Source organism: Lynx canadensis, chromosome E3 (genome assembly GCF_007474595.2).
Source record: "Lynx canadensis isolate LIC74 chromosome E3, mLynCan4.pri.v2, whole genome shotgun sequence".
NCBI classification, from domain to species: Eukaryota; Metazoa; Chordata; class Mammalia; order Carnivora; family Felidae; genus Lynx; species Lynx canadensis.
This window is the reverse complement of record NC_044318.1, coordinates 23,687,284-23,710,118: the sequence shown is the minus strand read 5'-3', so window position 1 is coordinate 23,710,118 and position 22,835 is coordinate 23,687,284. Positions and strand designations below refer to the sequence as shown.

Genomic DNA, 22,835 nt, shown 5'->3' with positions numbered 1-22,835 from the left:
TCGGGCTCTGTGCTGACAGCTCAGAGCCTGGAGCCTGCTTCCGATTCTGTGTCTCCCTCTCTCTGCCCCTCCCCTGCTCATGCTCTGTGTCTCTCTGTCTCTCAATAATAAATAAACGTTAAAAAATTAGAAAAAAAATGTGTTCATACCAAAACTTGTACACGGATATTCACACATTATTCATAGTAGTTAAAAGAAACAACTTAAACATCTGCAACTGAAGAATGGATAAACACAATGTGGTACGTCCATATAATGGAGTACTGTTTGGCAATAAAAAGGAATGTAGTACTGATGCAAGCTACAATACGGATACACCTTGAATACTTACAATGCTGAGTGAGTGAAACCAGTCATAAAAGAGTGAGTGACTTATATGGTATGTGAGTTATATCTTAATAAAATTGTTTTTAAAATCCTCCATTTTAGGAGCACCTATTTGCTAGATGGGGTGCTGCCCAATTCAGCAATCATTTAATAGCTCCAATTAGATCTTCAAATTAAAACGAAAAAACCCTCCATTTCACAAATAAACCGTGGTGCACATATAAGCCCATGGCTTAAGCTTACATAGCTACACTTCTGAGCTCATCCAGAACAAAGAACTGCATTTCCAAATAGCAGCCTCAGGACAGTGAAGTGATTTCGTGTTTTCCTCAGCATTGACAGTCTTTCTGGATTCTTCTCTTCCCTCTGCCTGAGGAGCTCCTGAGTTGGGATTAGGACATGTGGGGATGGTTCAAATGGCGCACGGTGGTTATGAGGACAGGCCCCAAGAGGCAGCCCTGGGGATTCCTGTCCTTCAACCTTTTTTCTTTTTGAGGCATGTACGGTTGCTCCTCCCAGTCCACACATGTCAGCTTCAGGAAAGCTGGGATTTTTGTTTACCTCTGTATCTGCAGCCACTATTCAGTGCCTGGCATGACGAAGTGAGAGTGGTTGAAACAATAAAAGGCAGTTCAGACAAGTGAATCCATTGAGGTAAGAGGTGGGTTTCTGACTTGGGTGCTGATAACAGAGATGGAAATGGATTGGGCTGGAGAGCACAGCGTCAGATCTAGGAGATGACTGGGTATCTGAGTTACTTGTGGGGGGATCTAGGAGAGATTGGATATACATAGCTAGAAAGTATTATTCTTCTGGGGCGCCTGGTTGGCCCAGTCAGTTAAGCGTCTGACTTCAGCTCAGGTCATGATCTCATGGTTCATGAGTTAGAGCCCCTCATGTGGCTCTCTCCTGTCAGCAAAGAGACGGCTTCGGATCTTCTGTCCTCCTCTGTCCCTCCCCCATTCACACATGTGCACATGCCCCCACCCTCTCTCTCTCAAATAAATAAACATTAAAAAAAAAGAAAGCATTTTTCTGAGAGTTTCACACCCAAATGTTTATGGGGGATCGTCAATAGTGACAATGGCTCATTCCTAAACAATAGAGTGGGGGAGACAGTGGCAATGTGGAAAGATCATGCCCCATCTCAAGGGGCAGTCATAGGGAAAGCAGGTATGGCGTCAACGGATCTTTAGATTTTTCTAAAGAAGCTGAAAGCGAGGACTGCCATGTGAAATCTTGTCTACAAGCCAAGTTTCTTCTTCTGGTCAACCTGTTTGTGACTTGTTGGAGCGATCTAGGCTTGAGTCTTCCCTAGAAGTCTTGGGTATGTACAGTGAGTGACAGTAGAGAATGTCAGACGCATCTAAGGCGATGGATACAGTGGGACAAGACAATTCTGGGTGGCTTGCGGGGGAGCCAGCGGCTCTAGCTGGGTTTAGCCACTTGGACTTTTTTTTTTTTTTTTAACATTTTTAAAGTGTATTTATTTTGAGAGAGTGAGCACAAGCAAGGCAGAGGCAGAGAGAGAGGGGAGAGAGGATCCCAAGCAGGCTCCATGCTATCAGCACAGAGCCCGATGTGGGGCTCGAACTCAAGAACCGTGAGATCATGACCTGAGCTAAAGGCAGACGCTTAACCGACTGAGCCACCCAGGTGCCCCTAGTCACTTGGTTTTCAATGATCACATCAAAAAATAATGTTAAGGGGCACCTGGGTGGCTCAGTCGGTTAAGCGCCCGACTTCAGCCAGGTCACGATCTCGCGGTCCGGGAGTTCGAGCCCCGCGTCAGGCTCTGGGCTGATGGCTCGGAGCCTGGAGCCTGTTTCCGATTCTGTGTCTCCCTCTCTCTCTGCCCCTCCCCCGTTCATGCTCTGTCTCTCTCTGTCCCAAAAATAAATAAAAAACGTTGAAAAAAAAAATTAAAAAAAAAAAACAAAAAATGTTAAGTGTAAAAAAGGAAAATTAGGACATTTGAAAAATAGTACATTTCACAGGATCCCATTTTTTTTTTCACGGTATTTTAAGCTTCTAGCTAGAAAAATAACTGGGGGAATATACTCCTGACAATTAGCAGCGGTCATCTCTGAGGGGTGATATTATGAGGCACTTTCCCTCTGTAGTATGTATTTGCATTTGTTTTATAGTGACCACACATAAAAATTAGTGTTTAAAAAAACTGCAGGGGCGCCTGGGTGGCGCAGTCGGTTAAGCGTCCGACTTCAGCCAGGTCACGATCTCGCGGTCCGTGAGTTCGAGCCCCGCGTCAGGCTCTGGGCTGATGGCTCAGAGCCTGGAGCCTGCTTCCGATTCTGTGTCTCCCTCTCTCTCTGCCCCTCCCCCGTTCATGCTCTGTCTCTCTCTGTCCCAAAAATAAATAACGTTGAAAAAAAAAATTAAAAAAAAAAAAAAAACAACTGCAGATCTTTTTCTAACACAACTACGCAAGTACACGTACGCGTACGTAAACACACGGAAATGGGCCTGAAGAACGTAGATCAAACGATCGAGAGTGGTTACCTCAGAAAAGGCATGGGGCTTGCGTGGGTTGGCAGGTGAACGGGAAATTTAGTTTTGCCATCCTTCTGTCTGGTTTGAACCCGTATAGTATGTACCCCTGGGTTATATAAAAATGTGTGAAAAACGTCAATGCCCAACACCCCAATTCATCCATCTACAAGTAAAATAACTACTCTCCCAGGTGGGAAGGGGAACCTTCCAGGACATGTCCTGTCTTCAGTATTGTCCTCCCTCATCCCTCCCTGACCCAATGCCCCTTGCCCGCCGCCAGATGACCTCCCCCCCCCCCCCACACACACTGAAAGAGCAGCCAAGGGGCCTCATTGTAACACTCATTTTTATATAAATATCCGCAAGTCATGTTACAGAATAAGCCCCACCGGGGAAAAAAAGTCAACGTTATGTTTTTGTTAAATTGACCCCTGCCTTCTAGGTTGGGCCCCAGCCTGGGGGCGCCTGCTGCTTTGGGAAGGCTGGGACTGCTGCCGAGAGGCTGCTGAAGAAGCTGCCTGTGTGGCCCACCCCCGGGCCGACCCCCTTCTTTGGTGTGTGGTACATGGTGACCTTCTCTGCCCCCCACCCCCCCAGCCTAGGGCAGGGTTCTGGGGAACAGGGTTCTGGGGAGCAGGGCCCAGGAGTCCTGGGGGCACTTGGAAATGGAGTAGGGGGACTGAGCCACTAAGAGGTGGAGTCTGAAGCTTAGAGATTTGAGCCTTTTGGGAATGGTGGCACACAGAGGTAACAGGAACAAGTTGGGGGGGGGGGGACCTGGGCTGTTAGCCAAGCAGGAAGCGTTTGCCCTTCTTTCCAGCCTAGGTACCCAGGTCCCTTCCCCTGTTGCTCTGTCTCCTGCTGACTCCATATTTCCAGGGATAAGCCCTGGGTTCCTGCCTGTCCCCTCCCAGCTCTTCCCTCTACAATCCCCCCTCCCCCCACAGAGAGGCCAGAGGCTAGGAACACAGCACCAGTCTGAGGATTTAATTAACCAGGAAGGGGGGTTATTGGGAGGGGCACCCCTGTAAAAATGTACAAAAGGTCTGGGGGGCTATGTGGAAGGGGAGATAAATATGTACATGGAACCCCCCTTCCGTCAGCCCCTCCTCCCCCAGCCCTGAGAGGGCATGAGGACTTGGGTGGTAGGTGAAGGGGAGGGGGGGCACTTTGGCCTCTGGCTTAGTGAGCCCTTGGGGAGGCAGGCCAAGGGCCTAGGGGCCCTCAGAGGGGGCGATGGTGTACTTCAGGAGATCATGAGCTATGACCTCTGAAATGACCCCCACTCTCATCTCTCACATGTACACACACACGCGCGCACACACACACTCACACACACACCCCTCTCTCTAGAGGATTGTGACCTCTGCCCTCCCAGTGACCCCAAGGTCCATCTGATGCTTGATCTTGTGGGGGCTGGGGCTTCTGCTCCCAGGTTCCATGACCTCAGAGATGGCTGGTGAGGTCATGACCTCTGCCCTCTAGCCCTGGCTTGAAACCTCAGCTCTAGGACCTTGTCAAAAGGAAAGGGGGATGGAGCTTGGCCCCCGCCCCTCCCCTTCCCTCACCTGTCAGCCCGGGCTGGGCCAGGGGCCCTAGGTGGGGAACTAGGCCGGGGGGCGGGCACAAGTGGAGGTGGTGCCCCCAAAAGGGCTCCTGGGGGGGTCTTGCTGAGAAGGTGAGGGGTTCCCGGGGCCGCAGCAGGTGGCGGTGGCGGGGCCAAGCGGCTGTATAGCAGGGGGTGGGCAGGCTCCAGACCGTAGAGGCGGGCGGCAGCCACAGCCCCTGGTCCAGTCAGCTCCTCGCCAGCCTCATAGAAGCGGGGTGGCCTAGCAAGGCGAGGGGGCCCTGCCAACCAGGTTGGCTCCAGAAAGCCAGCGCAGCGCTCTGGGGGACTAGGGCCCAGAAAAGGGGGTGGCCGGGGCCTCTCAAACAGTAGGTGAAGGCCCTGAGGCCCGGTGGTGGCGGCAGCGGCGGCAGCGGCGGCGGCGGCGGCGGCGGCAGCAGCGGCGGCGGCGGCGGCCTCCTCCTTCCGTTCTTCCTTTACCCGCACTGATTCCTTGGCCGGTCTGGCCCCTTCCTCGCCAGCCCTGGCCTTGGGAGTAGCAGGAGAAACTCGGAGCTGGGGCCGTGAGAAGGGGAGGTCCCTGTGGGAAAGAATGGAGGTACTCCAGTGGTCTGACCAGGCTGCGACCAGACCAGGCTTCGGGGAGGGAGGGCCAGGGGTGTGGGCAGTGGGGGGGGGGGGGGACGGGGAAGCACACCTGTCTTTCTCCTCCTTGGTGATAGAGGGCTCTCTCCGCTCCACAGGCCGCTCCTTGTCTGAGCCTGGAGTCCGGGCGGCCTCAGGGGGCCGGACCCAGGCAGGAAAGGCCAGAGGACTGCGGTGCAGGCGGCCCCATGGGTCTGGCGGGGAGGCGAAGGCTGGTGGAGCCCCTGGGCTTTCTTTCTGGGCAAAGACGGCGCCGGAGTCTAGACAGAGGGCGAAGCAGGGAGTGACAGGAGCCACGAAGAGGAGGCCCCACTCAGGGACAACCCCCCCTCCCCAGCCCACTGCCACAGCCACCCACCTGCCCCACCCCACCCGCACTCACTGAATGTGGGGCTGCCCAGGCCTCCAAAGGCCCCGTTGGAGAGGGCAGCCAAAGAGGCGAAGCTTGTGGGACGCCCAAAGGGATCTGTGGGAGAAAAGGGGAATGGTCAGAGCGTCGGCAGCCGGCTCTGATCAGGCACCAAGACTGGCAGGGAAGAGGCAGCTTATTAGCAAGCAGGCCCCAGAGCTCTCGGCCGCTTGGGTCTTGGTTTTAACCACCAGGCGCTGAACACCTCCTTAGGCCTGGCAAGGCACTAGGCTTTGACATGCATCGTGTTGTTTAACCTCACAAACAACAAGCCCCACTAGGCAGACAGGATCACTCCCACTTAAAGATGATGAAACAGGCTCAGAGAAGTGAAGTGACTTGCCAACGGTCATCTAGCCAGTAAACGGTACCCCCAGCCCAAGGCCTCTCTGACTCCAGAGGTCAAGGTCTTACCCCACAATCCCCCGACACCAGCCACCCAGACCGGCTCTAGAGCAAACCATTCACCCGAAGTTCTCTGCTGGCTTCCTCCCACCTGACATGCAGGGCCTTTCCCAACCTGACCCTAACTTCATGCACATAGCCAGTCAGAACAACTAACCTACCCCACTAGGGGAACATCTCACAACTTCCTCTTCCAGGAACACCTAATCCTATGCTATCAGGCTCAATTCCCTTGTGTCTACCCAGACCCGAGTTAAATCTCCCCACAAAGCCTGACAAGACTGCTAGGAGCCAGCGACTATGTTCTCACCTGGGCGTGCACAGCCTTCCTCCACCCTCCTCTCCCAGGTGGCACACTATACCCCCTACCACTGGCTATTTCAGAGACAGTGTCTGAGGTGGCAGAGATTGGCAATCGCTTCTCCCTTCCCTATCCCACTTCACAGGTGACAAGATCAAGGCTCAGAGGGGTTAGAGTAACTCGCCCAAGGTCACGAATCAAGTGGAACCAGGCCTACCCCCATTCCAGCCGCCTCTCAAGTCTAATTTCCATCCCCAGCTTGAGAACTCCTGAAGTCAGGGACAAGGCCTGGGTTGCCCAACATGCCCTTGGCTCTTACCAATGTGGGTGCTGGGGCTCAGAAAGGTTCCGTGGGCCCCGGGAGCTGCGGTGAAAGGGTTGGCTGCAGCGTGGACGGCACCTGGGGCAGAGAGGTGGGAGATTCTGGTGAGGCTGAGTGGGCGCAAGGTGGGCCTTGGGCTATAGACAGGGAACCTCAGGCCCTGAGAGGGCTGGCCAGACTCACCAGTCGCAGTGAAGAGGGAGGCGGCCGGGTGGGAGAGCTCCTGCCCAGGGGGCAGGGCCCCATAGGGCCCCGGAAGGCAGGGCAGGAGGTCGTTCCGAAAGTCAAGCTTGTGGGAGTCGCCCTGCGTGGGACAGGGAGAGGGGTGGTGAGTGAGGAGCCAGGTGAAGTCCCGCTCTTGCTCTTCCACCCCTAGGTCCCCTCCAAGGGCTGGCGGGCGCCAAGAAGGGGCTTGGGTGCCTAGCCTCTGCCTCTCTCAGAGCCTTCTCAGACCACCTCCCCCTAGTTAAGCCAGACAACCTAGTACTAACTGTGAAAACGCTCAGGCAGTGACCGGGACAGAGCCAAGCAATTCGGCCAAGCTCTGCCAAAGGCAGATGCCCAGGGCTCAGGCTGGCCCACTCTCGCTCTCCCCAGCCCTCCGGCCCCAGTACCTTCATCTTTTCCTGGTGTCTCAGGATCATGTAAGCCACGCGCACGTGCATGGCACACCACTTCCCTGGTTTCTGCCGCCCCAGAAGGATAACCAAAGGGAAAGGGAAGGAAAGAACGTTCACTCATCACCCACTCCAGGCCTGGTCCTAGGCCCAGCCTTGCCACACAACATCCCCACTCATCATCCCTACAACTGAGGGATGACTAGGTTCATTTCACAGCCTAGGAAACTGAGGCTCAGAGAGATAAACTGTCTTGCCCAAGGTCCCACGGCCAGTTACATCAGAACCCAGGTCTGTAGCTTGTAAGCCTTTCCCTTTCTGTTGTTCCACATCTGGCTGCCTCCACGTCTTGGGCTTCTCGCTCATTCCCAAGCAAGACCCGCCCTTAGCCAAACACCCTGACACCAGCCCGCAGCCTCATGCAGCCTGAGGTCCTCACCAAACTCACCCTCAAAGGTGGCCGGAAATGGTCGGGGATCTGGGGATGGCAAAGCAGAGATCGGCGGCGATTCAGACCTGTTTACTGTCTTGGGCACCTCGTCTCCACAGTCCCCAATCCCCACCCAAACACCAGAGCCCTTGTGTGGCTCCCTCGGGCCTTGCCTGCCTCTGTCAAGACTGATTTCCCCATCTCTCCCACTCTGGGTATCTCCCCTCCAGCACTAAGGTCTTGAACCAGGCCCCAAGGACGTGCCCCTGCTTGGAAGACTGCGGAGTGAGGAGGCAGACAGGCAGCTTTCTCAATCTCAGAACCTATCCTACTAACAGCTTTACATAGTGAGACTCTGCTTAAGATTCCTCTAGTAAAAAAAAACCTTTACTGCTGCTAAAAGAGGTTGCAAAATCTCTGGTCTAGTCTACCCTTTAGGAAACACATCCTGTGCTTTTCATGATATTCCCAGAGCCGTGGGCTCTAAGGCTGCTCCCTGTGCCACTTCACAAAGGAGAAGCTTATCTTTTCATTCATTGTTTTATGGACAGGACTTCCTGGTGTGATGTCACTTGAAAAAAAAAAAAAAGGATTTTGTAACTTGAAAAATTAGAAAACTCCTACAAAAACTACTCTCCTAGTAAGTTCACTTCTGGGACAACTTCATGAAATTTCCTATTCCTCATGCATGGTAAAACTTGTCCTTTACAGAAATTCCCTCTCGTCAGATTCTCAGGGATGCCCCTGATCGTGTATTAAAGGCAGGGATCAGTCGTTCACTTTCAATCAACCCTGCTCTCCCTCAACAGATATTCCAGTTCCCCCAGGACCTGCCTTGGCCCCCCTCACCTGTGTCCCCTTTTGGGGAAGCCCGCTCGGCACTGGCCCCAGTCGTGGTGGCAGCTCGGGGTTCGTGCTCTGGGAAAGGGGAGTGGAGGGATCAGTCAGGAGAGCTGGCGCCAGGCATAAAAAGGGGTCTGGAACCAAGCTGGGGGCTGGGACAGGGAGGGTGCATTGGCTCTGAAGAAATCTAGGTCCACAAGGGGAGGACAGGAGAATGGGCGTGGTTTTGGGGAACGGAAGAAGGTATGCGGATCTGGGGCGTCTGGGTTTGTACAGGGTGGGAGGTGGTGGTATTTGGATTGGGAGCTCACCTTGGGCTGGAAGGCCCCCTGCAGGGAGCCAAAGGAGACAGCCGGCGGGAGGCCCGGAGGGAGGCCGGGCACTGCGGGAGGGAAGGCCGTGTACGGCTGTGGAGAGAAGGGGACTAGTCCAAGCTGGGGGTGGAGGGGCAGCCCACGTCTCGTCTGCCCATCAATCCTCTGGCCTCCACCCTAAAGTCCCCCAGGGAGCTCTCCCAGGCTCAAGGCTCTTGCTTTTGAAGCTGAAGACTGGATCCCCAACAGTCAGGGCCACACGCATTGATGCATCCATCACATAACACACCACACACACACACTCACATTATGCCGGAAAAGGCCTTCCATCTTTCCTGGATATTTCTCAAACTAGGGAAGAGAAGGGAAGAGTGAGCTGCCAGCCAGGGACCCATGATCTTCCCCTGGAAGCCACACCCTCCCCCCAAGTCTCTGAGCCTCATCACCAGCCCAATGAGGAGCTCACCATGTGGGGGCCATGGGGTGGCAGCAGGCCCGGGGGATAAGGGGTGAAGTGCTGGTGGGTGTGCTGGTGGGTGTGCTGGTGCTGGTGGTTGTGCTGGTGGAACTGGAAGGCCAGGGGCCGGGCGGAGCCCCCTGCCCCCACCACCTCGGGGCCACCCTGGGCATTCAGGTAGCGAGAGTTCAGGTCCTGGCCGATCAGGTCCTGCTCTGTGGGAGGGGAGGGGGAGAAGGCTTTAATATCTGTCGCCACCAGGTCAGCCTCCTTGGGCCCAGGTGACTGGCCTTCCCTTCTGGCCTTTAGCCACTCCCTCCTCAAGCCCTGATGTCTGCTGAGGTCCAGCTGCCCCAAAGCCGACTGGGCCCAAGCCCGGGGCCATGGCCCCCCACCCCCCCGGCCAGGACCCCAAACTCACCAGAAAGGGCGTTAGCGGCTGAGGCCCCAGGGTGCCCTGGCACCTGCAGCAGGGGTGGGGGTGGGGGCAGGGTGGGGCCAGGGGAGAACAAGGAGGGGTGGGGGGGCGGTGGGGGGGGCCGCAGCCCAGGGGGGGGAAAGCTGTGGGTGGACAAAGGCAGGGGCAGTGAGGGCGTCGGGGGCCGGTGGGTGAGCTGCGCGGACGAGGAGGAGGCAGATGAGGAGGAAGAGGACGAAGAGGATGATGAGGGGGGAGGCTGAGCCACGGGAGGGGCCGGGGCCTTGGGGGGCGGCCGTGAAGAGCTGGGGAGAGAAGTGGGGAGATGAGTGAGGGGTTGGGAGGTGCCAGCTCTGACGGGAGGGGGTCAGAAGCCTGGGCGATACCTTGACCCTGGTTCTCCAACATGGAAGGTGGTAGAACCCGGCCCCCAGGACCCCCACCCCCGCCCAGGGAGCCCATCCTCAGACTGAGGTACCTCCCACACCCAGCGACCCCCACGCTCTCCCTCTCCAGATCTCTTCCACACAGCTGCCCGGACGTCTCTGGCCACATGACTTGCCCTTTTCTGACTCAACTGCAGCACGAAACATGTCGTTCACTTTGCCGCTTAGTTACAACCTAAGCCACCTGGGTTCCCACCCTAAGACAGTGGAAGCAGCACCTCCCTGGCCTGGCCTAGGAGTCAGGTGACCTGAATTCTAGGCCCATCTTGCCATTGATACCCTGGGTGACCTTGAGCAAGTCACTGCCCCTCTCTGAGCCTTAGTTTTCTCAAGAATAAGAAAAAGAACAATAATGAGAATGACAACAATAGAACAGCATCGATAATGATAATAGTGTCAGTGATTCTTACCCTTTAACAAGCACTTACTGTAGGTCAAGTGCTGGCACCTGCTTTACATGCTAATCCAAATCTCCAACATGTCACACCACCTTCCCAACTGCTGCTGCGTCCGTGCAACCACCTGTACCATTTACTTCTTTCTTTAATTTAACTCTTTCTTGACTTTTCACTTAGCCTCGCCCAAGCCACACATGTGAAATCAAGGGTTTGAGATACTAGTCATGTTTTTCTAAAGCAAGTAACAACTGAAAAAAATTTACTCACGTAACAGCTCAAATTATCTCACGCACCACTGACGATGCACGTACACACTTTGGGAAACACTGCATTAACTCATAATTAATCCTCACAATAGCTTTGTTAGGATGAAGGTACTCTTGCTATTTCTTTTTACAGGACGAGGAAATGGAGGCTCAGAGAGATTAAGTGACTTGTCAAAAATCACACAGTCACTATGTGGCAGAGCAAGATTTTGAGTCCAGGTCTGACTGACACCAAAGCCAGCACCCTTAATCATCATGTCAGCATTTCCCAAAGTATGTTCTGAAGAACAGTATTCCTAGCAGATGTGCCCTGCAAGAAGGTCTCACCAGCAAATAAAATTGAGAAACGGCACAAAGCGGATTTCCCTGCATGTGAATGTAGGGTGGAAAGGTTCTGGTAAGTCCTGCAAGCAAGTAATTTCTTTAAATCTGTTTCACCCAGTGTCTCTAAAACTTTTCAGCCTCGGAATCCTTTCTTCAAGTCACATCCCACAGGTACCATCCCATGTCCCAGCCACAGAATGCAGGGGTTGGCGCCAAAATGACCAGGTCCTTCCAGATCAGACCAAACCCCTGGACCACTCACCTGCCAGTGCTGAGGTCCAGGCTGCTGCCATAGGGAGAAGTGCGGAGGCCGAAGGGCGAGACCCGAAGCTGCAGCTGGGGCTGGGGTGGGGGTGGCAGACTGGGGGTGGCCGGCAGGGGTGCAGGGGGTGAGACAGGAGGCCGAGGGGCCGGTGCAGGCGGTGGTTCCTTCGGGGGGAAAGGCACTAGCAGCGGGTCGGGCCCTGGGGGCTGTTCCTGGCTCCGCTCCAGGCCCGACACTTTAGGGACTACGGAGAGTTTTGCTTCACAGTTCCCATTGAAGGCGCCGTGGGGGCCCGAGGCTGTGAGGACAGGACAGCAGACATATTCAGTTGAGGCCCATGCTCACCCAACTTCCCTCCCTTGTCTCCAGCCCCAGCCCTGGAGACCAACCTTTGCTGGTTGAGACAGTAAAGGATGGATCGAGGTCATCATCGGAGACCTGGGGAAGAAGGGTAGGGACAGGGTCAGGTTCTGCTCAGGAAGGCTCTAACCCAGGAAGGCTAACAGCCTCTAGAGCCTGCTAGGAATAAGTGATGGTAAGAAGTCTATTTCACCAGGTTAGCTAAAATCCAGCAAAGACTATGGGCTCCAGAGGGCCTATCCTTGGGAAAAAGGGTAGGATAGCTGAGCCTGAAATTAGGCCAGGAGGACTGAATCAAGGTAGAACTTACATAGCAAAGAAGTAGACACATCAAAGCAAAAATGTTAGAGATCACTAACTGCTGGCCCACATGTCTACCTGACTTACAGATCAGTTTGGTCCACAAGTGTTAGCAAAATCTTTGAAAATTAATTGCTGATAAATGCAAGACGTCCTCATAAAAACTCAGACTTGCAGGTTCTCTTAAAAACTGGCTCCTATTCTTGCATGACAATTGCTAGAACTAGACAGTGGTCACCTCCTTTAGACAGAAAAGAACTCTCTGGTTCACCACAGCCCCTGTCCAGCCAACTTTTTAAACTAAAACAAGACACACATCAGGGAATACAAACTCAGTTAGTTATAGGAGTAGAGCATCAACTGCTACAACACATTATTTCAAAACAAGCACGTCAAGCCTGATGAAAAAACTGAAATCTAATTTATAAGACTTGTTCTGACACTGACCACAACAGTTTAGAATCTTTGCTGCCATAATCTCTGCTTGGGACTCTAATCTGTGAGAGCAGACTAACTGCTAGCAGGAAGGACCAGCTTAGTTTCACAGTCACCTAGGATTTCTGTGGAGAACCACTGGTATCTCCAAGGGCTTTGAAAAACGTGGGATACCAAAACATGGGCTTTCTATTCTTTGGTCAACTGGCGCTAGTTACTAAAGAAAAGAAGTCATTTACCCTCTCAATCTCCCTCCCCCTCCCCACATTCAATCCTGGCCCACCCTAACCTATGTTCCCCACTCAAGGGGAGGCTCTGTCTGCTGCACATAGGAGACCTTTAAGCTGCAGTACATTTTATAAGTTGTAACACTGCCCACCCCACAAGTTCTACCCCCACTCACCCTCTCGTCCAGATCACTTTCTGCGTCGCACTGGGGAGAAGGAAAGACAGAGATGTCACAAGAGGGAAGAAGAGTGGGGCCCAAGGTAGAGAGGGGACTTCCAAAGAGGAATTGAGAGGGGAGGGACCAGTACAGGTGGAGAGCACTTACTATGTATCCAGCTTCCAGAGAATGACGGGAGGAGGCCTGAGAAAGACCAGAGTCCAGAGGTAAGGGAGGCTGACTGGCAAGGCCTTTGGATAAAGTCTAAACTCCCCAGCAAAGAACTCAAGGTCTTTCATGACACGCTCAATCCTTTTCCAGCTACTTCTCCTGCTAGTGCCCACCGTTCCCAATGTTCTATCTTCCAAATACATTCTCACCTCTCTGTGTTTTTGCTCAAAACAACTTGGCTCGTTTCTTCTCTTAGCACAATTATGACTATCCTTCAAGGCCTGACTAAGACATCCTAGGGGGCTTTCCCTAACCACAACCCTCCTCCCATCCCCCAGGCAGAATGAGTGGCTTCCTCATGTGGGTTTCTACAGCATCTCTCCCAGACCTCTGCCTTCTATAGCTTCTCAGATTTTGGTCTAGGTATTTGTTCACAGATTGTTTTTTTTCTTGGGAGATTACTACTGCCTCAAGAGAGAGGGCTGAGACCCTATCTAATTCATTTACAATTCAGTGAAATCTCTTTGATACAGCTCTGAATTATCAACATGTCTGAAACAGAGCCAGCCAAAAGCAGAAAAGTCTGACTGTAGGAATGTCTCTGTCAGACCCGGACTGAGGAGTAGAGGGCTCAAATTTGCTCTGCCTTCTTCGCCCTTAGAAAATAAAATCACTGTTTACGATGGGCAGTGGCATTACTGATGAAAAACAGGTCTATGTGAAGGACGTTCTGCCCAGAGTTTTAAAGGACAAGAATCTATGACAAGCTCACCTCTTTCCTTCTCCGTTTATTGGGCCATTTTCGGGCCCGATCCCCAGAGGGCCGGCCAGGCTCCCGATCAGAGCTGTCCCCTGGCTCCCCAGTGGCCCCACTGGAGCCCCCCCTCTTCCGCTTCCCAGAATGCTTCAGCCGATGTTCCAGTCGCTCTGGAGGCTGAAGAGATGCATCCTTCTGTGGAGGAGGAGGTGGGACTAAAGTAGATGGAGAAAGGAAAGCTCCCGACCTCTCTGGGGGTGACCAGGCTACCAAAGTGGCTCTCAGACCAGATAACCTGGTTGGTCCCTGGAGACTAACTCTACCTCCTCCCACCCCAGGGTGGGGCAGAGGCCTGGCCAGAGGAGCCGGTTGCTCTGGTTTGGGGTGCCAGCATTCCCCCCTCAACTCCACCCACTCCAGGCACGATACCCTTCTCTCTGCCCCTCTGAAGCCCCCAAAGGTCCCCAGCCCCACCAGGCCCCACCTGCAAGGCCTCAAGGCTGGCGAAGCTGGCGATGGCGAAGCCATCGATCAAGTCCTCCTCTTCTTCTTCCTCCTCCTCAGGCTCCTCCTCGGCCTCCCCGTCGTCTGCGCCCCCCTCCTCCTCCTCCTCCTCTTCCTCCCCGCGGCTGCCCGAGCCGGCAGGCCGCTTCCGAGCTCGGGGTCGCGGGGGCCGAGGCCTGGGACGGGGCCGCCGTCGTCTCGGGCCTCCGGGCCGCTCTCCAGACGAAGCTGACGACCAAGGCCTGGCCGGCGGTGGCGGCGACGAGGACGACGAGGAGCCGCGCGGGGCGGCCAACAGGGCCCGGGGCGCGTCGCCGCCGGGACCTCGGCGGCGCCGCTGCTCCCGGTCTCGGTCTCGGCGCGAGCAGCGCCGCCGCCGCCGCTCCCCCTCAGCGGCCCAGCCCGGGCCCGGAGCCGCGGCCGCTGCCGTCTCCATGGCGACCGCCCTCAGCGCCGCATCCGGAGGCGGCGGGGCCCGAAGCGACCTGTCCGCAGGCCCGGGGTCGCAGGCGCGGCGCTGGCGGCTGCACAGGGACGAAAAGGCCACGGCTTCCCCTTTAAAGCAGGATCTACTGGCCCCGAGCTTGCCCCAAGGCCAAGGCCCGGGGAGCCGGCGCCGCCCCCGGGGCGACAAGCCCGAGGGCCCCCCCTGTGGGGCCGCCGGGGCCGAGACGCCGAAAACGGGGCGGCCGTCCCTTTAAGGCGAGGCCTCAAGTTGTCCAGCCCCTGACCCCTTTAAGACGACCCGATGGTGTCCAGCCGGCCTAGTGCAGTGGCCGCCCCCTGCCAGGGGTCGAGACAAGTCTCCCCGAGGAAGAGGAAGGGCCACCCCTTTAAAAGGGACCGAAAGCTCGCCCCGAAACGTAGACCTCCCCTTTAAAAGTGTCTCAAGTCCTCCGGCTAAAAGAGGCCACCCCTTTAAGGAGTCCAGGGTCCTCCAAACAGCAGGCCGCCCCTTTAAGGGCCCGGGAGTTAAGTTTCTGGTCCTCCACAAGCGGCCACTTCCCCTTTAAGCTGATTTTAAAGGACTTCTTGCGTGAGAGAGAAACGGCGGTGAGAATCCCCACTCGTTCCAGCTCTCCCAACAGCACAGTTCTCAATTTGTCAAGCTTCTGTTCGATGGCTTCCCCTTTAAGGCTGCCGATGTAATCTGCCGAGTTCAGTGGCCGCCCCTTTAAGGAGATTTAAAGGGGCCTCCTCCAGGCCCAGCTCTTCCAGCCTCCGCCTCCGGTCGCCATGAAAGGCGAGGGGGGGGGGGGCGGGGCCGCGGGTCCAGCCCCCCAAAGCCCCGGATGTGAGGCAACGGTGACGGGTAGAGCTTCTCTGTCTGCCGACATAAAAGTCTCTTCCTCCTTTCCTCCGTCTCTGCCTGACTTGCGCCGTAAGGGATCCGGAACAGCCGTTGGGCAGCGGGGTAGCTCCAGCGCACCCTCCTGTTGTCTCCTTTGGAGTCCTGGGCCTCTTCTTCGTCAGGACTTCCCTGCCCCTCCTCCCTCTTCCTCCTCAGCCTACGCCTCCTTCCTCTCTCGGCCTCCTCCCACACTCCGCCCCTTTCCCCTCACCCCTCCACAAGCTTAGTCGTTGATAGGTTGAGAAGTGTACGTCAAGGCGAAGGGCGGAGTCAAGCTCCGGGGAATGGGTAATATGTAACCGCCCTCAAATCTTGGATTGGGTATACGTCAGATTAGCCCCGCCCTTCATCAGGTCTTGTGACTAGACTGGTTAGAAGTAAGCGCTTGGGGCGGTCCCTCAGGTGACCCCGCCTCTTCCTGCTCTCTGCTCATTGGCCCGTCTTCAGACAGCGTCGAGACTAGGAGCCAGGAGGTGGTGCGCAAGTTCTAGGAGGCGGTTGGCCGCTGGGCGGCGTGCGGTCGCGGAAAGTGCCTCTCGAAAGCAAGTTACGTCGTCTCTCCCTTTCCGCCGCTTGCCTTAAGTCCACAGGCCGCCTGGCTTTCTCGCGCACGCGCGTTGGCAGTACCGTTGAGCGGCTGGCAACTCAGCGGGATCCCCTCGGTGCCGGGTGGCTCGAGCACGCGGCATGCCTTGCGAGCACCAGACGCGCTAGAAGGAAGCTGCGTCCTCATTATCGGTTCATTGCGTGGGAGAGTGGTCTCCGCGTGCTAATAGGAAACACTTTGCACTTGTGTGCCGGCCACGGCCACTTTCTCACATATTAACTCATTTGACAGTAAGAGTTCTTTCAGGAAGGTACTGATATTGGCCCCGTTTTACAGAGGGGGAGGGAAATTAATACACATTGAGTTTCCTACACAGGATTTGGGCTCAAGAAGCCTTAACTGTGCTCTTAGCCACTGCTCTGTTCTGGCCCTAAGTTACCAAAGATGGAGAATGCCACTTCTGGCCTCTGCTTGCCTGGGTTAACCATTTTAACAAGGGCATCTCATTACACATTCAGCTTCCTTCCTTTACTTTAAAAAAAAAAAAAAAATCTGTACCTCCAATGTGGGGCTCAAACTCACGACCCCGAGATCGAGTCACGTGCTCTACCAACTGAGCCAGCCAGGTGCCCCAGCTTGCTTGTGTGTAAAATGGGTATAATTCCCTCTCATAGTGCTATCTGCAGGGCAAGTACATATGACAGGTTGTTGTAGGTGCTCAATTACAGCTGATTACTCTTATCTCTTGAATCCAGAAGCAAATCCTGGCCTGCATGTTCAGAGGAATTCAGGGCCATATTGATCAAGGCCTTGGTCCACTCTGGGTCCTTCAGTCTCCTCCTTGATGTAAGTGAATTTAGAGAACCCTGCCCAGGGTCCAGAGCCAGTATCTTCTGGAACAGATTCTCAAGTATCCCTCCACACAGGAAAATTCTTAAATCAAGGAAGTATGTCCGATGACCATTCCCCCACTTCCCGTATCAAACCCTCATTGCCTTCCCTGGCACCTCCCCCATTTCCCAGTCTTTGGGAGCCAAAGTAAAAACATCAGCTGGTACTGTCAGTCAATCTCAAACTTAGCCAGAGACATACAAAAGAATCAGAAACATACTGAAAACTTTACTAGAAATATAAAGAAAAAAATATAACTGCCTCAGATGCTTCAGGATGGACGGACAAACAGATGGAGCTCCTAGGTCCGATGGGGATGCTCCCTATCCACTTCCTCCTCCTCCAGGAGTGAGGCATCCAGCTCCTCCAGCCGCTGCTGCAGCAGAGGTCCCACATCTGGGCTGGGGGCCACGTTGGAGGTAAGGGTCCTGCCAGCTGCAGCCCGGACTCCACGAGATGGCCGCCGGGATCGAGGAAGGCTGCTGTCCCGAAATTCTACAGCCCGCCGAAGCTTCTTTGAGCTGGTGAAAATCAGAGTCCCGTTGCGCTCCCGGGGCTCCTCAAAGATGGTTTCAAAGGTCCTGGACCAGGCAGGGAGGGGTGCTGGTTACCAGCATGGCCCCTGGTTCCAGCCTTCCCTTTATTACCCCCAAGCCTTCAGAGTTTCTCACCTCCTGGTTGTAGGTGACTGATAATTCTTGTTGGTATAAATTTCTTCTAAGCTGAACTCCTTCTTGTTCAACCTGGGAGCAAAGAGCAGAGGCCATTGAAAAACCCAGGGCCATTGTGCCCTGAAAAAAGGATAAGCAAGGTGTGGTCTATATTTTAGTTTCTGGGACACACTGAGGCCAGGAGTGCTGCCTGAGACAGACATATAGTTCTAAGTGCAAACCATGTTCAGACCAAATTGACTCCTCCCTGAGAGAAGACAGAGCCCCACTTCAGAGGGTCCAAGCCTACACCTATTTGGCCAAGGCAGCTGCATGTACAATGAGCCACTCACCTGATTGGTCGAGGCAGTCCCATTGGTGTAAGGTTTGGCTGAGGACGGACTGGTGTCCTGCGTATTCTGAATCGAGAAACCTTTCCCATGGTCTGCAAAAACAGGGCAGAGGATAAGGGTGCAGCATGGACTCAGAGTCCCACTTGTCTCCTCCCCCCATCTCTACTCCTACCTTGGTCTCAGGGTCTGAAAGCACCTGGTCCTCTGAGGCCCTTGGCTCCTTCCCCTTGGTTGAGCCCAACCTGCAGATAAGGTCAAGGCTCAGGGACAAATATATTCATAGCAATATCCCCATCTCCTGCCCACTGGATAGTAGGGAAGGAGGCTGGGCCCAGACTGTGGCCAGGGCTTTAAGAAGGGTTTATTGAGAGCACTACCTGGGTTCTGCAGGTTCAGAGAAGGAGGAAGTAGATGCGGTGGACGAACAAGATGTGATGAGGGGAGGAGAGCCTCCCGCTCCTCCAAGAGGGAAGACCTCTTTCCGGAGACAGGGCCGAGGGGGTGGTGGGGCTCGGGCCATCTCTCCACCACCCACAGTGTGCCGCCGGAGCCGTGACCGGCTCGGGTGGTGTGGAGCAGGGGGCCAGCTGCAGGTATCTGGGCCAGGGGGCCCCAGATCGGGGCAGGAGTGGCTTCGGCCCAGAGAGGGCTTAGAAAGAGGTGCTGGGGGATTGTGGTCTTGGGCCCGCCACTGGCGGATAGGGGGCCGGGGACTGACAGATGCAGTGTCCTCAGTAGCCCCAGACTGCTCAGCCTCTGAGATGGCAATCTTCAACTCCAACTTCATGGGAGGTGATGGGGGTGGGGGCCGTGGGGCTTTGTTGGGTGTGAGGAAGATGTCAGCAAAGCTCTCCAGCTTGGAGCGGACGGAACGGAAGAGGGGAGCCAAGCCCCAGGGACTGAGGCGGGGGCGTAAAAGGCTGGACGGCGGTGGGATCGATGGGGGCTCCAGTACAGGATCCGGGGCTAAGGAAAGGAGAGGCTCAGATGGGCATTCCTCAACTGCAGGTGTCTAAGCCCTACTTCAGTAGCCTCAGCTCCTCCCCCAAATACTAAACTTTGCCCACAGAAGTCTAAGCCCACCCCTAAAAAGCTAAGTCCTAAATTGAGGAATTGAACCTCAGACCTCTGAAGTCTACACCCCAACTTCACACACTGAGCTCCCTGAGGGGAAGGAGTTAAGCCCCACCCCCACCTTTGCCTCTGATACTTTTAAACTCAGCTAGGATTTTCCAGAGCCCTAAATCTCATCCCTCTGAGTCCTTACCTCCTGGTGGGCTCTCCAGAGGGTCTTCAGGCAAGGCAGATGGCTGGAATGGGGGATCCAGGTCCCTGGACGGAGGCATTGGCTGGTGAACCACGGTCATGGGCTTGGCTCTGGGGTTAAGGGGAAGGTAAAGGCTGAGGGAGCTTCCAGGTCCAGATCCCACCTGAGCCAGCACCTCCCCTGTCCCTTAAGGCTTCTGAAGGTGCTACAAGGAAGGATTGGACAAGTAAATTCTGATGCCCCTAACTCTAGTTGCCTGGGTAACAGGTGTTGCCTGGACATTTCGATAATTCCTTCCCCAGCCCTCTCACCTTCTTGCTGGGATGATGAAGTTGGGAGTCTCATCAGCAAAGCCCTGGGTGTAAACAAAGAATGTTTTGGGGGAGGCAAGGAAGCCCCCTTCAGCCTTCTTAGCTACCCACATTCCGACCCTCTCAAGTCTCCAAAGGTCTGCCGGGGTTCACACCAAAGACTTTTCCACATAGGTCTTTCCTCGATGTCTTCCATCTAAAATAATATTCTCCTTACTCAGAGCAAAAGCTACCCCAGCTGAACGAGCCCTGACATCCTTACCCCAAAATACTCATACCTCAGCTGCGGGTCTTGAGCTGGCAATGTCTTCTAGCATCACCACCAGAGTAGGCTGGGGGGCCCAGTCCACCTTTTGTGAAGGGCCTTCCTCTGGGCCAGGGGTTGTCCTTGATCTCCGTCTCAGGGTAGAAGGGGGCCGGTGGGTGCGGCTCAAGGGGTCTCGGCATAAGTGCAGTGGGTCGGGAGGCCTAGAGAGGACACAGGAATATCAGAAGGGTTCAGTTGTGTCCCGTTTACCCTCTATCCTGCCATGCTCACCTGGTCTGCGAGGACCACGTAGCCTGTTGGGATGGCGAGGCAGGCGGCTGGTTTCGGACAGAATCTCGGCGGTTGCTGCGGTGTTGTGGGGTGGTGGTCTCTTCTTGGGGCACCAGGGGAACCTAATTGAGGAGAAAGTGTCAAGAGCAAGGTGATGGACTGAGGTCAGACTGGACAGGGCCTCCCTGAACCTAACAGTGCCCTGTGCCATCAAAGTGACAGAGACTGTGGCTAGAATTCACTTAAGAACCCAATGAAGTGAGTTGAACTGAATCAGGGGCCAGATATTACAGTGTCCTGAGCTGCAGTAATCTCACGCTGGCTATTTGGCGAAATGAAAGGGAGAGAGTAACCTTGGGTGAGTCACTGCCCTATTTGGGGCTTCAGTTTTTCTAATCTGTGCAATGGAGCCAAAGTCCTCAGCCTGCTTCCCAAGGATAGCCTAAAAGTTTGCCCGGGAAGAAAGCAAGGGTTTCTCATACTTAAGAGTGTAGAGATGTGGTTGCAGCCCAACAGGGTTGATGGTGGGGCAGGCGAGATTCTACCACTGAACCACCAATGCTGGGTTGATAGTGGGGAATGGGCACCAGAGACTCTGCCCAAATCTAGGTTGGATTGAGAGCTAAGCAGAACTCTAGTATTAGTGAGACTGCCTGAGCAGGGTGTGAGAATGAGGTATCTGGACCTCAATTATCCTCACTAGTGATCTACTTTCACCTTGGTACTGAAGAGAGGACCTGAGGAAGAAGGGGGCCTTTCAGTTCAGGGGGCTCACCATACGGGCAGCCATAACATCTTCCAGCACTACAGCCAGGACCCGCCGAGAGGCCTTTTCCAAGGGCGAAGGGGCTGCCAGAGACTGCAGCCTCGGCCGTTTGGGGCTCCTGGCTCCCCATAATGCTCGAGCCAGGGGCTGGCGGCACAGACGTGGCCGGCCAGGTGGGCTGGAGGATGAGAGAAGCAGAAGACAGTCGCCTGGGTCTGTCGTTAGCTCTGTGGTTTCCCCGGTACGGTCGCCAGGCTCCCCGTTTCCCGTGCTCAAGACAGGCGGGCGGGGTGCGCTCTCACCTGGAGTCCCCGGGCAAGTCCATGGGGGAAGCGGCGGCTCCGGGGAGTCCCTGGGGGATCCCAGGCTGCAGCCTGGGATGGGGGGGGAGCGGGGGAGCGGGGAGTGAGGGCCAGCCCCTCCCCTGGGGCTCCGCCCTTCATGGTCCGCCCAAGGCTCCCGGTAGCCCACAGGCCGGGGCCCTGGGGCGTAAAAGGGCGCCCCCGGCTGGCCGTCCGGAGCGAGTGTCTTCCCGCTGCCGTCGCCCGAAATCAGTGGATCACCCGCGCCCAGACTGGCACTCGCCGGGAGAACCTGGCTTGCAGCGGCCCCAGTTCTCCCACGGCCCGAGCCTCCTGGTGGGGCCTTTGTCCCTGAAGAATCCACCCTGAGATCCCCCGGGATCAGCTGGGATCCCGGTCCTGGGAGGCTCACTTTCTGCCGGACCCCTCTGCAATCCTCATCCACTGCCAGCGAGTGGCCGAGAACTCCGAAGCAATACTCTCACACACCGACGGCACCCCCCGCCCCACCAGATCCCCTACACTGGATCCCTGTGGAAAGAATCCTACAGCTGATTCCTCCAATCAGACGCCGCGAGGATCCTCCTCTCCCTGTAAGTTTGGGCTCCGCAAAGCTCCACTCAGACAGGGGCAGCCCGAGCTTGAGCATCACGAACTCAGTCCGGATCCCCGGGGATCCACTGTCAAACAGATACCCCCTTCACTCCAATCTCGGGAGGTCCCACCCACAGACCCCATCCTCCACCCCTCCCCGGCTCCCCGCCCAGTGCTCTCCCCAGCCCAGGACCAGATGGTTCAAATGTTTCCTTCCCTCCCTCCTCCCGCCCTCTCTCCAGCCGCTCGGTGCCCTCCCCCGCGCGCCGCTCACCGCCGCCTCCCGCGGATCCCGGGTCTTCGACGGCTCCCACCTCCGGCTCCTTTAAAACCAGCCTTACCCAGCACTGTCCAACCGCCAAGGGCCTTCTTCTCGGAGCCTTCGGGCGCCGCCCAATCGCCGGTCCCCGTCTTCCGGGGTGGTGAGAAACTAAGTGAAGCCACCTGGCAGCCATCTTCCCTAGGGGCAAGAAGCCAAATTGGGCAGCGCCGCCATTATAGTTGAGGGCAGGTAGCTCTGTCTTCGAAGAACCGAAGTGGACCGGATGGAGTCGTTTTGTGAAGGCCAGTCAGTGGCCGAAGACTATGCCAAGTTTCTTGAACTACTGAGGCAGCTGTAGTGAATAGAGTGCCGCCACGTTTTTTAAGGGCATCTTCCGGTTTTGGTTTTTTTTTTTTTTTTTTTTTTTTCTCAGGCCAATAAACGTGAACTGAGTTGCTAGCGACATGTGAAATTCCCAATTTCCTAGAGAGGCCTCATCGAGGGCGGTTCCGGTTACCCTCCGGGATTCCTCAGCCGGGTTCCCACGTCGCTGAGAAGATCGGGAGGGGCTAGGGGCCAGAGACTAATGATAATACCACCTCCAGCTCCTGTGTTTGCGCTATGTCCCGGAGAGACTGCTGGGCTGGGCCAAAATTGGGAGGAGGCTGGGGCGTTGACCTTCCTGGAGGTGTGGGGGTTTCTGCGGCGCACGCCGAGTGTTCAGTATAGGGGCGCCTTTGCAGGGGACCAATAACCCACCTTGGCGTGCTCCGTAGGGTCCGGCAGCTTGCCTCTCTGTTCCGGGCTCCCACTAACCTTCTTTCAA

The 22,835-nt window shown here is 55.5% G+C and overlaps 2 protein-coding genes across 2 annotated transcripts; both read right to left on the bottom strand.

The window, feature by feature from the left end:
• Positions 1 to 3,165: 3,165 nt before the first annotated feature.
• On the bottom strand, positions 3,166 to 15,707 carry FBRS (fibrosin). The gene is made up of 18 exons (XM_030300063.1): positions 14,158 to 15,707; positions 13,689 to 13,868; positions 12,914 to 12,949; positions 12,764 to 12,793; positions 11,655 to 11,703; positions 11,263 to 11,563; positions 9,570 to 9,871; positions 9,158 to 9,363; positions 8,998 to 9,042; positions 8,689 to 8,784; positions 8,384 to 8,452; positions 7,553 to 7,582; positions 7,102 to 7,173; positions 6,671 to 6,791; positions 6,485 to 6,565; positions 5,433 to 5,516; positions 5,103 to 5,310; positions 3,166 to 4,985 (listed from the first exon to the last, which is right to left on the bottom strand). Exons 1-18 carry the CDS (start codon positions 14,611 to 14,613, stop codon positions 4,403 to 4,405), a joined length of 2,949 nt encoding a protein of 982 aa, XP_030155923.1. The 5' UTR covers positions 14,614 to 15,707; the 3' UTR covers positions 3,166 to 4,402.
• Positions 15,708 to 17,174: 1,467 nt separating this feature from the next.
• On the bottom strand, positions 17,175 to 22,159 carry PRR14 (proline rich 14). Its single transcript, XM_030300064.1, has 12 exons — positions 22,022 to 22,159; positions 21,154 to 21,225; positions 20,861 to 21,029; positions 20,086 to 20,207; positions 19,826 to 20,015; positions 19,548 to 19,591; positions 19,237 to 19,346; positions 18,347 to 18,935; positions 18,142 to 18,211; positions 17,970 to 18,061; positions 17,638 to 17,709; positions 17,175 to 17,547 (listed from the first exon to the last, which is right to left on the bottom strand). Exons 2-12 carry the CDS (start codon positions 21,174 to 21,176, stop codon positions 17,268 to 17,270), a joined length of 1,761 nt encoding a protein of 586 aa, XP_030155924.1. The 5' UTR covers positions 21,177 to 21,225; positions 22,022 to 22,159; the 3' UTR covers positions 17,175 to 17,267.
• Positions 22,160 to 22,835: the final 676 nt, after the last annotated feature.

What these genes read in the sequence shown, in the direction of transcription:
- FBRS (XM_030300063.1), bottom strand. Translation starts at nt 14,613, where the DNA reads ATGGAGACGGCAGCGGCCGCGGCTCCGGGCCCGGGCTGGGCCGCTGAG. An exon ending in CTGGACCTCAGCACTGGCAG is followed by an intron (nt 9,872 to 11,262) that starts GTGAGTGGTCCA and finishes TTCTCTCCCCAG; the next exon opens with CTCTTCACGGCCGCCCCCCA. An exon ending in ACCAAGGAGGAGAAAGACAG is followed by an intron (nt 4,986 to 5,102) that starts GTGTGCTTCCCC and finishes TCTTTCCCACAG; the next exon opens with GGACCTCCCCTTCTCACGGC.
- PRR14 (XM_030300064.1), bottom strand. Translation starts at nt 21,176, where the DNA reads ATGGACTTGCCCGGGGACTCCAG. An exon ending in GCTCAAGACCCGCAGCTGAG is followed by an intron (nt 19,592 to 19,825) that starts GTATGAGTATTT and finishes GTTTACACCCAG; the next exon opens with GGCTTTGCTGATGAGACTCC. An exon ending in CAGTCACCTACAACCAGGAG is followed by an intron (nt 17,548 to 17,637) that starts GTGAGAAACTCT and finishes TGCCTGGTCCAG; the next exon opens with GACCTTTGAAACCATCTTTG.